This window comes from Bufo bufo, chromosome 3 (genome assembly GCF_905171765.1).
Source record: "Bufo bufo chromosome 3, aBufBuf1.1, whole genome shotgun sequence".
Lineage (NCBI taxonomy): Eukaryota > Metazoa > Chordata > Amphibia > Anura > Bufonidae > Bufo > Bufo bufo.
Genome location: NC_053391.1, coordinates 553,695,086 through 553,710,715, shown reverse-complemented (window position 1 = coordinate 553,710,715; position 15,630 = coordinate 553,695,086). Strand labels below are relative to the sequence as shown.

Below are 15,630 nucleotides of genomic sequence, written 5' to 3'. Positions count from 1 at the left end.
TAGAAAAAAGTTTTAGTGACACAGTCTCTGAGAATATGATGCAGAAAAGGAAGGGGGAACTTAGTCCTCTGTGGCAGCAGACAGGCGTCTTGTAATAGGGCAGAGCGCCAACTCCAGCCTCCTCGTATGCTGTGAGAAGTGCCAATCAGTAGACAAGCCGCCCAGGCTAACCACAAAAGCTTGATGGAGCCCAACAACGATATGCATTGGGTGGGCAGGGCTTCTTCACACATGGTACAACACCCAGGCCCTTGTCATCCTCCCACATATGATCTACTTAATATGATTTTTTATTTTTTATGTTTAAAGTTAACTATGCTACCAAATTATAACCTGCAAATTGTTCGTTTGCCAGAAAATGTCAATAAAAATCATAAAAAAATAAATAAAATGAATTGCAATTTTAGCCAACCTAGAATGAAACATCTCCATGATATGCACAATTTTGGGGAAGACAAGCAGGAGCCTTAAGGGAGAAATCTCTAACACTGTAATGCAATACTCAGTCCATCCCTACTCATTTATATTTGAGGTGAAAAGGTTTATGCTTCCTCAACCAAAAGCAAACTAAAAAGAGGGAAATTGTTACCTCATCAACAGGACATTCGTTCGCCTTACAAAGAGCTTCTATAACCCTGGTGTCCGTTTCAGACGGCTGTGACATCCACGTATTCCTGTTCTGACCGCGTCGGGACGCACGGGTTGGTCCATTGACAGAAATCCCATTCACTGCACTCTCTAAAGTCAAGGGACAGCAGGATTAGTACATATTGACTTTTATATAAAATGTTAAATGGTTGATTCAAAATAAAAAAGTGTCAACCTTATCCAAGTCATAAGTGACAGCTCTAAAAATATTAACAAGGAACCAGCATACGTGCTTACATAATAAAGCAGCATGTGCATTTCAATAATTGTCAGAATGAACATAAAGGGCATCTTTAACAAACTACACACTGCGAGACCTGTAACAGAGTTGGTTCAGATTCTAAAGGATGAATGCATTAAACATGGACGAAAGCAGAAATTAGTAGGTATGTCAAAAATTATCAATGTATTTCAAGAGCCAATTTTTTTATTAAATTTTTTTTAAGTGGAAAAAGGGGAGGTCGTCTTTTGTTGGGATGAGTTATATTTTCTGCCATTATTTGGGGGTACATATATTATTGTTTTCCAATTATTGTTCTTTGCGTTTCTTTTCACACTAGGCTCGGTGCTGTTTAAAGAGGACCTTTCACTACTCTACAAACTAAAAACTAACTATATCAGTGGGCAGAGCGGCGCCCAGGGGTCCCCCTGCACTTACTAGTATGTCTGGGCGCCGCTTCGTTCGCCCGGTATAGGCTCCGGTGTCTGCGCTCCCTCTGCTGTACTGGAGTGATTTCTTGTATGAGGCGTGTCCCTTGCTGCAGCGCTGGCCAATCGCAGCGCACAGCTCATAGCCAGGTGTTCCTAATATGGTGTTCCTAATAATTCTTTAGGTGAGTGTGTATATGTAAGTGTGGGAACACAAAAATAACACATCCTAGATCTGAATTAATTAAATATTCTTCTGAAATACTTTGTTCTTTACATAGTTGAATGTGCTGACAACAAAATCACACAAAAAAAAAAAATGGAAATCAAATTTGTTAACCCATGGAGGTCTGGATTTGGAGTCACCCTCAAAATTAAAGTGGAAAAACACACTACAGGCTGATCCAACTTTGATGTAATGTCCTTAAAACAAGTCAAAATGAGGCTCAGTTGTGTGTGTGGCCTCCACGTGCCTGTATGACCTCCCTACAACGCCTGTGCATGCTCCTGATGAGGTGGCGGACGGTCTCCTGAGGGATCTCCTCCCAGACCTGGACTAAAGCATCTGCCAACTCCTGGACAGTCTGTGGTGCAACGTGACGTTGGTGGATAGAGCGAGACGTGATGTCCCAGATGTGCTCAATTGGATTCAGGTCTGGGGAACGGGCGGGCCAGTCCATAGCATCAATGCCTTCGTCTTCCAGGAACTGCTGACACACTCCAGCCACATGAGGTCTAGCATTGTCTTGCATTAGGAGGAACCCAGGGCCAACCGCACCAGCATATGGTCTCACAAGGGGTCTGAGGATCTCATCTCGGTACCTAATGGCAGTCAGGCTACCTCTGGCGAGCACATGGAGGGCTGTGTGGCCCTCCAAAGAAATGCCACCCCACACCATTACTGACCTAATGCCAAACCGGTCATGCTGGAGGATGTTGCAGGCAGCAGAACGTTCTCCACGGCGTCTCCAGACTCTGTCAAGTCTGTCACATGTGCTCAGTGTGAACCTGCTTTCATCTGTGAAGAGCACAGGGCGCCAGTGGCGAATTTGCCAATCTTGGTGTTTTCTGGCAAATGCCAAACGTCCTGCATGGTGTTGGGCTGTAAGCACAACCCCCACCTGTGGACGTCGGGCCCTCATATCACCCTCATGGAGTCTGTTTCTGACCGTTTGAGCAGACACATGCACATTTGTGGCCTGCTGGCGGTCATTTTGCAGGGCTCTGGCAGTGCTCCTCCTGTTCCTCCTTGCACAAAGGCGGAGGTAGCGGTCCTGCTGCTGGGTTGTTGCCCTCCTACGGCCTCCTCCTAGTCTCCCGATGTACTGGCCTGTCTCCTGGTAGCGCCGCCATGCTCTGGACACTACGCTGACAGACACAGCAAACCTTCTTGCCACAGCTCGCATTGATGTGCCATCCTGGATAAGCTGCACTACCTGAGCCACTTGTGTGGGTTGTAGACTCCGTCTCATGCTACCACTAGAGTGAAAGCACCGGCAGCATTCAAAAGTGACCAAAACATCAACCAGGAAGCATAGGAACTGAGAAGTGGTCAGGTCACCACCTGCAGAACCACTCCTCTATTGGGGGTGCCTATAATTTCCACCTGTTGTCTATCCCATTTGCACAACAGCATGTGAAATTGATTGTCACTCAGTGTTGCTTCCTAAGTGGACAGTTTGATTTCACAGAAGTGTGATTGACTTGGAGTTACATTGTGTTGTTTAAGTGTTCCCTTTATTTTTTTGAGCAGTGTGTATATATATATATATATATATATATATATATATATATATATATATATACACACATATACATATACACAGGGAGTGCAGAATTATTAGGCAAGTTGTATTTTTGAGGATTAATTTTATTATTGAACAACAACCATGTTCTCAATGAACCCAAAAAACTCATTAATATCAAAGCTGAATATTTTTGGAAGTAGTTTTTAGTTTGTTTTTAGTTTTAGCTATTTTAGGGGGATATCTGTGTGTGCAGGTGACTATTACTGTGCATAATTATTAGGCAACTTAACAAAAAACAAATATATACCCATTTCAATTATTTATTTTTACCAGTGAAACCAATATAACATCTCAACATTCACAAATATACATTTCTGACATTCAAAAACAAAACAAAAACAAAAACAAATCAGTGACCAATATAGCCACCTTTCTTTGCAAGGACACTCAAAAGCCTGCCATCCATGGATTCTGTCAGTGTTTTGATCTGTTCACCATCAACATTGCGTGCAGCAGCAACCACAGCCTCCCAGACACTGTTCAGAGAGGTGTACTGTTTTCCCTCCTTGTAAATCTCACATTTGATGATGGACCACAGGTACTCAATGGGGTTCAGATCAGGTGAACAAGGAGGCCATGTCATTAGATTTTCTTCTTTTATACCCTTTCTTGCCAGCCACGCTGTGGAGTACTTGGACGCGTGTGATGGAGCATTGTCCTGCATGAAAATCATGTTTTTCTTGAAGGATCCAGACTTCTTCCTGTACCACTGCTTGAAGAAGGTGTCTTCCAGAAACTGGCAGTAGGACTGGGAGTTGAGCTTGACTCCATCCTCAACCCGAAAAGGCCCCACAAGCTCATCTTTGATGATACCAGCCCAAACCAGTACTCCACCTCCACCTTGCTGGCGTCTGAGTCGGACTGGAGCTCTCTGCCCTTTACCAATCCAGCCACGGGCCCATCCATCTGGCCCATCAAGACTCACTCTCATTTCATCAGTCCATAAAACCTTAGAAAAATCAGTTTTGAGATATTTCTTGGCCCAGTCTTGACGTTTCAGCTTGTGTGTCTTGTTCAGTGGTGGTCGTCTTTCAGCCTTTCTTACCTTGGCCATGTCTCTGAGTATTGCACACCTTGTGCTTTTGGGCACTCCAGTGATGTTGCAGCTCTGAAATATGGCCAAACTGGTGGCAAGTGGCATCTTGGCAGCTGCACGCTTGACTTTTCTCAGTTCATGGGCAGTTATTTTGCGCCTTGGTTTTTCCACACGCTTCTTGCGACCCTGTTGACTATTTTGAATGAAACGCTTGATTGTTCGATGATCACGCTTCAGAAGCTTTGCAATTTTAAGAGTGCTGCATCCCTCTGCAAGATATCTCACTATTTTTTACTTTTCTGAGCCTATCAAGTCCTTCTTTTGACCCATTTAGCCAAAGAAAAGGAAGTTGCCTAATAATTATGCACACCTAATATAGGGTGTTGATGTCATTAGACCACACCCCTTCTCATTACAGAGATGCACATCACCTAATATGCTTAATTGGTAGTAGGCTTTCGAGCCTATACAGCTTGGAGTAAGACAACATGCATAAAGAGGATGATGTGGTCAAAATACTCATTTGCCTAATAATTCTGCACGCAGTGTGTATATATATATATATATATATATATATATATATATATATATATATATATATACACACATATACACACACACACACATATACATACACACACTGCAGTAGCAACTGTAGATCCTTGAATGCTGCAGAATCCTATGCATTCAGGATACATGTTTCAACACAGGCCAGGTGATTTAAGGCCTAGCCAAAGAAATGTTAACCCTTAGGCTACCAGAGGTTTTTTAGTTTTTTATTTTTCTTCCCCATTTTCCTTGAACCATAACTTTTTTATATTTCCGGTCACATAGCTGTATGAGGGCTTATTTTTTGCGGGACAGGTTGTACTTTCTAATGCCACCATTAATTATGGCATAAAATGTAGTGGGAAGCGGTAAAAAATAAATAAATAAAAAATCCAAATGGGGTGGAATTAGAAGGGAAAAAAAACGCAATTCCTCCACCGCTTTACAGGTTTTGTTCCCACAGCGTTTCGTTTACGGCAAAACTGACCCATTCCCTTCATTCTCTGGGTCAGTACGATTACAATGATACCCCAAATGTATAGTTTTTTTAATGTCTAAATAGTGTAAAAATAAAATTTTAAAGAGGACCGTTCACCCATTATGACATTGTGAACTAAGTATACAGACATGTAGAGCGGCGCCCGAAGATCTCACTGCACTTACTATTATCCCCGGGCGCCGCTCCGTTCTCCGGCTATGCCCTCCGGTATCTTCGGTCACTAAGTTATGGTAGGCGGAGTCTGCTCTTGTTCTGCTGTAGCGCTGGCCAATCGCAGCGCAGAGCTCACAGCCTGGGAGGTTATTTTCTCCCAGGCTGTGAGCTCTGCGATTGGCCAGCGCTACAGCAGAACAAGGGCAGACTCCGCCTACCATAACTTAGTGACCGAAGATTCCGAAGGGCATAGCGGGAGAACGGAGCGGCGCCCAGGGATAATAGTAAGTGCAGTGAGATCCCCGGGCGCCGCTCTACATGTCTGTATACTTAGTTCACAATGTCATAATAGGTGAAAGGTCCTCTTTAACTTTGATAAATTTTCTATATTTTTTTTTTACATCACCATATTCTGACCCCCATAACTTTTTTAGACTTATGTCTACTGAGCTGTTTAGGGATCATTTTTTGCGGAACAATCTGTAGTTTTTATTGATGCAATTTTGGAGTGTGCGTGACTTTTTTATCATGGCCATTCGCCGTATTGGAAATTTTTAAAAATATTTTAATAGTATGGGCATTTTCGGTCGCGATAATTCCCATGATGTTTATATTGTTATTTAGGTATTTATTTTTTAATTATACAGAAAGGATTGGGGGGGGGGGGTTTATTTAAACATATATATCTTTTATATATTTAACTTATTTTTTTAATTTTTTGTGATGATTTCGAGCCTATAAATAATGTTTTTTAATTTTTTATTTTGTTCTATCAGGGATTTTTAAAATGACATTTACGGTAAACTAGAAGTTGCTAATTTCTTATCCTGGCCTGCCATCTGGTGGCCAAAATAAGAATAGCAGCAGCCTCGTCAGCGAGGCTTACAGTGTTCAGTGCAAACAACCGATGCCCACATTGGCCGAACGGGGCATCGGTAATCAGCCCGGATGCGCGAGCTTCTGGGTTTTTGTGCATTTAGATGCCGTGATCTCGCTTGATCACGGCATCTAAAGCCTTTAATTACCGCGATTGGTCACAGTAATTAGCCGCAAGTCTCAGACCTGTCGTCCATGGTGCCAACTGCACGTGCGAGCGGTCGCCATGTTTACACATCGCTCCAGCGCCATACATGTACGGCGCTGGTAGCGAACGAGTTAAAAGGTGTCTGTCAGCAGTGTTGACCAAAATTGCAGACAGCGTTAGGTTGGGACCAGTAAAAGCATTACAAACATACCTGTTGTGGAGCTTTCATTATCAAGAGTAACATGAAAATGTACTTTTATTCTGCCAGGTCCCATTCCTGGGAGTGCCCAGGAGGCAAGACTTCACTGTGAAGTGCTCTCTGGATTGAACTACTTCACAACCCATCCACTCCAACAGCTGCAGCATCAAATCAGGGAGACCACTACAGAAGACTCTCAGAGCAGATGAGTGGCTGTGAAGCTGTGCAGAGCACTTTACAGTTAAGCCCCACCTCCAGGAGCAGTGCCCGTCTGATCAAAAGTTAAAATTTACACTACGCCTAATAAAAGCTTCACAAGGGTATGTTTGACAATTCTTTTCACGGTCGCTAACTAGCTCTGTCAGCAGTTCACTACTTTTAAAAGGGTGTTTTCTGCTATACTCAAATTGATGACCTATCCTATCAAATCAGCAGTGTTCTGACTCAGGGCACCCCCACGATCAGCTGTATGAAGAGACTGCGTTCTCTACACGGTTTACTTGTTCACCATCGACACTGCAGTGGCAATCAGTGTAATTACAGCTCCACCATCCCATTCAAGTGAATGGGACAGAGAAGCTTTAATTACACTGCTTGCAACGTAGACAGCAAACACGTACACAATGAAGAAAACACAACACTCAGGAGCGCTGTGGTCTCTTCACACAGCTAGTTGACGCGAGTAGGAACGCCACAGATATGATATTGATGACCTGTCAAGAGGATTGGTCATCAAAGGAAAAGAGGACAACCCATTTAAAGTTCTTGATAACCCAGCAGCATCCTACAGAGTTGAGCTGTGCTGTAAGCAAATACTGCAGTGACCGACTTACCTATACAGAGGTATATTTATTAACTTAAATGTCTGACCCCATTATTCAGTGTATTCTTCATATATAAAGCCAATTATCACATTTACTAAGAATAATTCCAGTTTGCAACCAGTAACAGTCCCACAGTGAGATAAAGATGAATAATTTGAGCATAAAAAGTACATTGAGAACAATATGGTTATTGGGGCATTTCTAGAGGGAACATACTATATGGTTCCTTGAGAACATCTGAAGGTGACCGCTTGATAAAAAATTCCAGCACACACAGCAGCAACTGGAAGGAGATCACCAAGTCATCGTCCATCTGTAAAACTTTCCCTAATTAAAAAAGAAAACAGAAAGAAACGGATAAGTCACAGCTCCAAAAAAACAAGGTTATACACTAAGACGACAAGTCAGCTGTGAGATTTAGGGGCAGTAATAAACGACTGGACCTGTGCACCTGGATCATAAAGAGCGAATTACTAAATTGTATTCATTTTTCCCAGGACACAATATCAATGTTCCAGGAAGTTTTTCTACTCTGACAACTACTGTAGTGCTCTTTCTCCCCTCTTAAACAGTTGTTTGTTTGTTTTTTAAGCATGTATCAGGCTCTCTTCACATCTGCATCGTAACCGCACAGACCCCATTATAAAGTCAGTAGGGCCTGCTGGTTGCCAGCCACTGTGCAACAGATCTGGAAGCTCATGCTGGTTTCCATTGATGAAAAACCACAATATAGATGTGAACAGAGACATATTTAATACGGTCGCCAAATTGCTGCAACACATTATAAACATCTCAAGTGCTGCAGACCTTCTTTTGGAAAAGGCTTAGGATATTTCATATTTTTAGTCATGGGCAGGAATTTCCATATTTCTCTTCAAAAAGAGGTTCAGCAGCAGCTCAGATATTATAAGGAAATAATTCAAGCACAACTACGTGATTATGAATATTTGTCACCTTGGAGTACCATGACTGGCTCAAATTGCATTCAGGCTACAGTTTCATCTTTTTTCTAGTTGGTGACTGCTAATAATCTGATTTACAGTAGAAAAAACACAATTCCATATTCAAACTGCAACCTTTTAATTCGGAAACATCTGAGCACATATCTAAGAGCAGTGTCCTAGATTACTGAAGTACAGTCTGCATATTTTAGTCTAACAACCTGGTAGTCAATGTAGGTGAAAGAAGAGGAGACCAAGAATCATTAGATTAAGATCAGAAGGATTAAAAAAAAAAAAAAAAAGGAGAGCAACAGATAGTTTTATACATGTTATGCTAGTGAACGGTTGCCCTATAATGGTCAAAGATTTACAATTTTTTTATAACTTATAAAGCACAGACTTGAATTACACATTACATTTGATAAATTAGTGTCGACACAAGGCTTCTTTACACTGACTGAACATCAGGTAGATCACTAACAAGTATGCGTAGGAACTCTCGTTAGCAATAATCTGCCGGTGTAAAAGTGCCGCCAATTACCCAATGAAAGAGCAAAACGCTCACCTAAGAGATCGTTTGCCAGCAGCAGATCGTGCCATCTCAACATCCTCTGCTGCAGCAAACAATGATTCTGTACAGGGATGAGCAATGGCATTAGAAATCGCTCCTCCCCATACTGTGGAGGGCAGCAGTCTCCTAAACTGACGAGCAGAAGCGCTTCCTTCCCGACAGTCGTCTGCTCAGTTGAGCAATGTAAAGGGGCCTTTACACTAGCAGCTACAATTACACCCACTAAAGAATCCAAAGAGACCTAACTAGTTGCTAAAAAGAAAACACTTCATGGATCTATGTTGTCCCAACCATTATAGTATCATCCCTCTGAAAAAGAAGCGATGCAGTATGTAGGGAGAATTTACCAAGCCCTGCACTAAAGAATTCAGACTTCAAAAGGCCATAAAATAGGGTTTTGCAACCTTTTGGGCTTATTTGTGTAGAAACTTTTGTGACTTGCATTTTTACACCACTCCCTCCACTTTAAAAAAAATAGGCGGGGAAGTGGGTGTGGTTAGCATTGTAATTAGTTTCACACCACATCAATCAAGTGAGGCTTTTTAAAAATTAAGTTGCCAACATTTTCTCAATCTTACTCCAGTAGGGGGTGGCATAGAAAATGGAGTAAAATTTCAAGACAGAAGACTTATAAAAGATACATTAAAGTTATCAAACACTGAGTGACATTAAATACATTTGGCCCAAACTCCTGATAAAAAAAAATCCCCCTTCCCCCGTGTCTTCTGTTTGAAAGAAGCTGTGAAACATACGTCACCTGATTGTTTTTACAGCTGCTGACAACCCATAGTACACCTCTGACCATCTGGAAGTGCCTTCCAGATGGTGAGCCTCCCTGTTGGCTCTTATTCTCATATAGAATAAACAGGAATGGAAAAGTGACCAGATCTCTTTAACCCTTTCGCTCATATAGCGGGCATCATGGCCTGCGGGTCTCCGCTGTTTCAAACCCACGGCTAATTACCGCGACCGACAATAATGCCGATCGCAGAAATAAAAGCCTTTAGATGCCATGATCCTCTGCAGCCAGTGAGGATGCTGGAAACTGATTTCAATACACAGCCTCGCTGAAGAAGCTGAGGACATTGAAGTTGCAATTCTTATTTTGGCCACCAAATAACAGGCCAACATAAGAAATTAGCAATAGTTGGTAATAAATGGATTTTAAAAAAATCCATGATTGTTCAGAATTAAAAAATAAAAAATTGATTTTGTACACTCAAATATGAGCTTCAAAATCCTCACAAAAAAGTAAAAATAAAAATATATATAAAAGTTTAAGCCACCCTCCTTTCCGTTTAATTCTGTATACTAAAAAAATACCGGTATTCCCGTAGATACCTATACCTCTACAGCTAATTAGAGCGGAGGTGGAGGGAAAGTAGGACCCAGGATACTGAGAAAGTTCTCCAGGAAGCTGCTGCAGAGTCACGTGGGACGCTACGTCTGACTCTGAAACCACGTGGGACGCCGCGCAAGGTAAAGCCGCACTGAATGCCGTGCCGGGCAGGCTGAAAGAAGGAGCCTCTACAGTATACAGCCGGAGAACCCAGGAGCGGTAATGTACCACACTAGCGCTACTAATACCGTGTACCTGAATTGAGGGGAACTATATCCCTAACTCACTATATTAACACCATCTTTGCGGTCCATATTACCATCTGGATTCTATTTATGGTACACAGCAGGTCTGGTGTAATCTGAACTATACCCTACCATCTGACAATTATATACGGTAATTGTGGACTTATCAGTTACACTATGGAAAGTGTGGACTTCTAATTCAGCTTTTGTCTGGATCCTATTCAGCGGGTTGTTTATCATTAGGCTTGTGCAATCATCAGGCAGCGTATTTAAGATTGCGCATACATTTGTCTTCGTGTCTGGTGTTTGATATTGCTGCGCCATTACATTTTATTATTTTATCATCATCATTGTTTTATCTTATTGTTCAAGTGGATATGAAATTTTATAATTTTTCCCATTTAGTGAGTGCCCTTCCACATTCCAATTTCATTTAGCTTTTCTTGGGACGGGCCAGTCCAGTGAAGTGTGCACCCATTTTATTGTACCCAATTGGTGAGCCACCGAACACACACAACCTATAAAATTTAGTTCTCCCTTGACAGACTGCGGATAAGGACAGAAGATTTCTCTCTGCCCAGAGAAATATGTTGTGAGCTACGGCTACTAGGGAGCGGCTTCTGGTTCCGCCCTGCCTGTTGAGGTAAGCGACCGCTGTGGCGTTGTCCGATAACACTTTTACTTGTTTTGAGGATGAGGGCGTGTGTGTAGAGAAGTGATGACTTTGTAAATGGCCGTAAGCTTTTTTAGATTTGAAGAGGCTTTTAAACATATCCGGGCCCCATCTGCCCTGTACTATCTTCCAATTTGCATGGCCTCCCCATCCTGATCCGCTGGCATCTGTGGTGATTATCATTTGATCTTTTTGTCTCCAATAAACCCCTGTGTTTAGGTTTTTTCCTACTTTCCACCACATGAGTTTTTTTTTTTTTTTTACAGAATTGGGGATGTAAATCTTCTTTTCTAGGGCAGAGATTGTTCCGTCCCACGAAGAAAGAAGGAAGGACTGAAGCACCACTCGAGTATGGCTCTGAGCCCATATGACTGACGGGATTGTGGAAGTGAGGAGGCCCAGAACTGTCATAATGTTCCTGAGAGAGGCAGTCCTTAGACTACAGAAAAAGATCTTCAGTAACAACTTGGTCCTCTGTTCTGTGGGTAGAAAGGACATTAGTAGATGAGAGTCCAATAGAACCCCAAGAAAGATTTTTTTTCTGTCTGGGGACAGATCTGATTTCTTGAAGTTTATGATTCACCCTAGGGTGGTGAAACAGTCCTGAACCAGGGAGAGATGGAGTCTGAGGAGTTCTTCTGAGCGAGATGCTATTAAGAAGTCGTCCAGATATGGTATTAGAATTTTTTGGAGATGTAGGTGTTTTATGACGTCAGACATGATTTTGGAAAACACTCTTGGGGCTGAAGAGAGACCGAACGGAAGGGCTCTGAATTGGAAGTGGTACACATTTTCTCCCATGAAAACAGCGATTCGTAAATATTTTTAATGGGGTGGATATATTGGAACATGGTAGTAGGCGTCCTGTAAATCTATTGTTGCCCTAAAACAATCTTGAGGGAGCAGATTTACGATAGATTTTATGGTTTCCATCTTGAACTTTTTGTATACAAATCGACCTGTTTAGGGATTTTAGATTTATTATCAACCGAAAGTACCCGTTTGGTTTTGGTACTAAAAAGACTGGAGAATAGAACCCCCTTCCGTATTGATCTTTTGGGACAGGAAGGAGTACCTTCTTTTCTATTAAGGAGGAGATTTCTGACTCTAGACAAAGTTGTTTTTGTAGAGGAGACAGCTTTTTGTTTATTGTGAACTGATTTAATAGAGGGGATAAAAACTCCAGTTTTAATCCTTCCTTTAGGGTGTTTATTACCCACGGGGAGGCATGGATTTTTTCCCAAGCAGGAATGAAGCCCGTTAACCTGCCTCCTACCCAACTTCTGACGCCATTGGGTGGGGCGAGAAGAACTTTCGGGGTAAAGTAAGAACCCTTTACCCCTGCCTTTGCAAGATTGCCACTTTCTGGAGCCCTCTTTCTTTTTGGGGTCCACTCTGGCCTTTCTTTAGTTCTGAAAGGACCGTCTCTGATGATAAAAGAACCTATTTTCCAGGGGGAATCCATTCTTTTTATCAGATGCCTTTTCAAGGATGTCATCTAACCCAGAACCAAATAATCTGTCCCCCTCACAGGGTATGGAACACAGACTTTTTGAGCCTGCGTCCCCTGACCAGGATCAAAGCCAAATTGTTCTTCGGGCCGCGTTTGAAAGTGCAGCTGATCTAGCGGAAAGTTTGACTAAGTCGGCAGAGGCGTCCACTAGAAAGTTTGAAGCTTTTTTTAAGCATGGGTAGGGATGCAAGGATTTCTTCCCTAGGGGTACCAGCAGCAATGTGTTCTTCTAGATAATTAAGCCAGATCGATAGAGTTCTGGCCGTACAAGAAGAGGCAATGCTAGGGCGTAGCATGGCCGTGTTAGTTACCCAAGCCTTTTTCAGTACACTCTCTGATTTTTTTTATCCATAGGATCCCGTAAAAGGCCCATATCTTCAAACGGGAGAAAAGATTTTTTGGAGATGTGGGCAACCGATGCATCTACTTTAGGTGTTTTGTCCCATAAATATTAGTTTCGGACTATTCAAAAGGGTATTTCCTTTTAAAAGAGTTTGTGACAGTTGTTATTTTTTCCGGGTCTTTCCACTCATTTGATATTAAAGATTTTATGTTATGCTGGATTGGGAATACCCTTCTACGCCTTTCTTCCAGACCCTGAAACATATGGTGTTGATTTGAATGTGACTCTTTAACCACCTCAGCCCCCCTAGCTGAAATACCCTTAATGACCAGACCACTTTTTACACTTCTGCACAACACTACTTTCACCGTTTATTGCTCGGTCATGCAACTTACCACCCAAATAAATTTTACCTCCTTTTCTTCTCAATAATAGAGCTTTCATTTGGTGGTATTTCATTGCTGCTGACATTTTAACTTTTTTTGTTATTAATCGAAATTTAACAAAAATTTTGCAAAAAAAAAATGACATTTTTCACTTTCAGTTGTAATTTATATTTTTTTTTAAATGACATCTATACATAAATTCTCTAAATTTATTTTTCTACATGTCTTTGATAAAAAAATAAACATTTGGGTAAAAAAAAAAATGGTTTGGGTAAAAGTTATAGCATTTACAAACTATGGTACAAAAATGTGAATTTCCGCTTTTTGAAGCAGCTCTGACTGTCTCAGCACCTGTCATGTTTCCTGAGGTTCTACAATGCCCAGAAAGTAGAAAAACCCCACAAATAACCATTTCGGAAAGTAGACACCCTAAGGTATTCGCTGATGGGCATAGTGAGTTCATAGAACTTTCTATTTTTTGTCACAAGTTAGCGGAAAATGATGATTTTTTTTTTTTTTCTTACAAAGTCTCATATTCCACTAACTTGTGACAAAAAATTTAAAAACTTCCATGAACTCACTATGCCCATCACGAAATACCTTGGGGTGTCTTTCCAAAATGGGGTCACTTGTGGGGTAGTTATACTGCCCTGGCATTTTAGGGGCCCTAGTGTGTGGGAAGTAGTTTGAAATCAAAATGTGTACAAAATGCCCTGTGAAATACGAAAGGTGCTCTTTGGAATGTGGGCCCCTTTGCCCACCTAGGCTGCAAAAAAGTGTCACACATCTGGTATCGCCGTACTCAGGAGAAGTTGGGCAATGTGTTTTGGGGTGTCATTTTACATATACCCATGCTGGGTGAGAGAAATATCTCGGTCAAATGCCAACTTTGTATACCTTGGGTTGTCTTCTTTCCAAAATGGGGTCATTTGTGGGGTGTTTGTACTGCCCTGGAATTTGAGGGTCTTCGCAATCATTACATGTATGGCCAGCATTAGGAGTTTCTGCTATTCTCCTTATATTGAGCATACGGGTAATGAGATTTTTATTTTTTCGTTCAGCCTCTGGGCTGAAAGAAAAAAAATGAACGGTACAGATTTCTTCATTCGCATCGATCAATGTGGATGAAAAAATCTCTGCCAAAAAAAAGGAGGGGAAAGGCGTCTGCCAGGACATAAGAGCTCCGCCCAACATCCATACCCACTTAGCCCGTATGCCCTGGCAAACCCGATTTCTCCATTCACATTTTTTTTTTTTTTTTTTTTTTTTATATATATACAAAGTGTTTGCCAAAGCATATGAACACCGCCGCCCCCTCAGCTCATATGCCTCGGCAAACGTATCTTTTTTACTGCAGAGGAGAAATCTCGTCTTGCAACGCCGCATACACCGACTTTTGTGTAATCTGACAACGCAATAAATTTATTAACTTTATAATAACATTTGAACGGAACATATAAACTTTATTTAACTTTTTGAACAGAACGTTAAAAAAAAAAAAAAAAAAAAAAACACCGGTAAGCAAAAAATATTTTTTTTTATACCTTTTATAGGACAAACCTCTCCTTCCCCATGGGACAATGAGCAAAGCGCAAATCGCCCAAAGATGTGGCGAAGTACATTATGCACTTTGTCCCAGGTGAAAGGAGAAGTTTGCAGTAGCTGTGAGTGAAAGGGCCCTAATAGCCCTGTGTGCCTGTCCTGTGAGATGCAATCCCTATGCTAAGTGTACCTGTGTGTGGTACTTCCGGAAACACTCCCCTAAGCATAGGGCAGGGTGGTCAGGGCAGTCAGGACAGAAATAGCGGGTGTCACGCCTTATTCCACTCCTTCTACAGACACTACATCTTTTTCGGGGTGACGGTTGGGTTGAGGTACCAGCAACGACATTGGGGAAATGTCGCTCGTGTAGACGGCTCACTACACTGGTGGATGGGGCCACGGAACCGCCCGGATACAGGAGGTTCTCAATGATCTCTTCCTGAAATTTGAGGAAGGATCCTGTTCTCCCAGCCTTACTGTAGAGAACAAAACTATTATATGCAGCCAATTGAATCAAATATACAGACACCTCTTATACCAGCGTCTGGTGCAATCGGGAAACTAAATAAGGAGCCAACATCTGGTCATTGAAGTCCACCCCTCCCATGAGCGCATTATAGTCGTGGACTGAGAGGGGCTTTTCAATGACACTGTTTGCCCGTTCTATTTGTATTATCGTGTCTGCGTGA

At 41.9% G+C, this 15,630-nt stretch overlaps 1 protein-coding gene across 4 annotated transcripts in view; it reads right to left on the bottom strand.

The window, feature by feature from the left end:
* RB1 (RB transcriptional corepressor 1) overlaps positions 1–15,630 on the bottom strand; it is a 350,867-nt gene that overhangs the window by 264,781 nt on the left and 70,456 nt on the right. For all 4 annotated transcript variants that reach the window (XM_040425458.1, XM_040425460.1, XM_040425459.1 and 1 more), the window contains exons 7-8: positions 7,605–7,715; positions 590–738 (exon numbers count right to left, since the gene is read on the bottom strand). In XM_040425458.1, the coding sequence (XP_040281392.1) occupies positions 590–738; positions 7,605–7,715 (260 nt within the window). The remainder of the gene's footprint in view (positions 1–589; positions 739–7,604; positions 7,716–15,630) is intronic.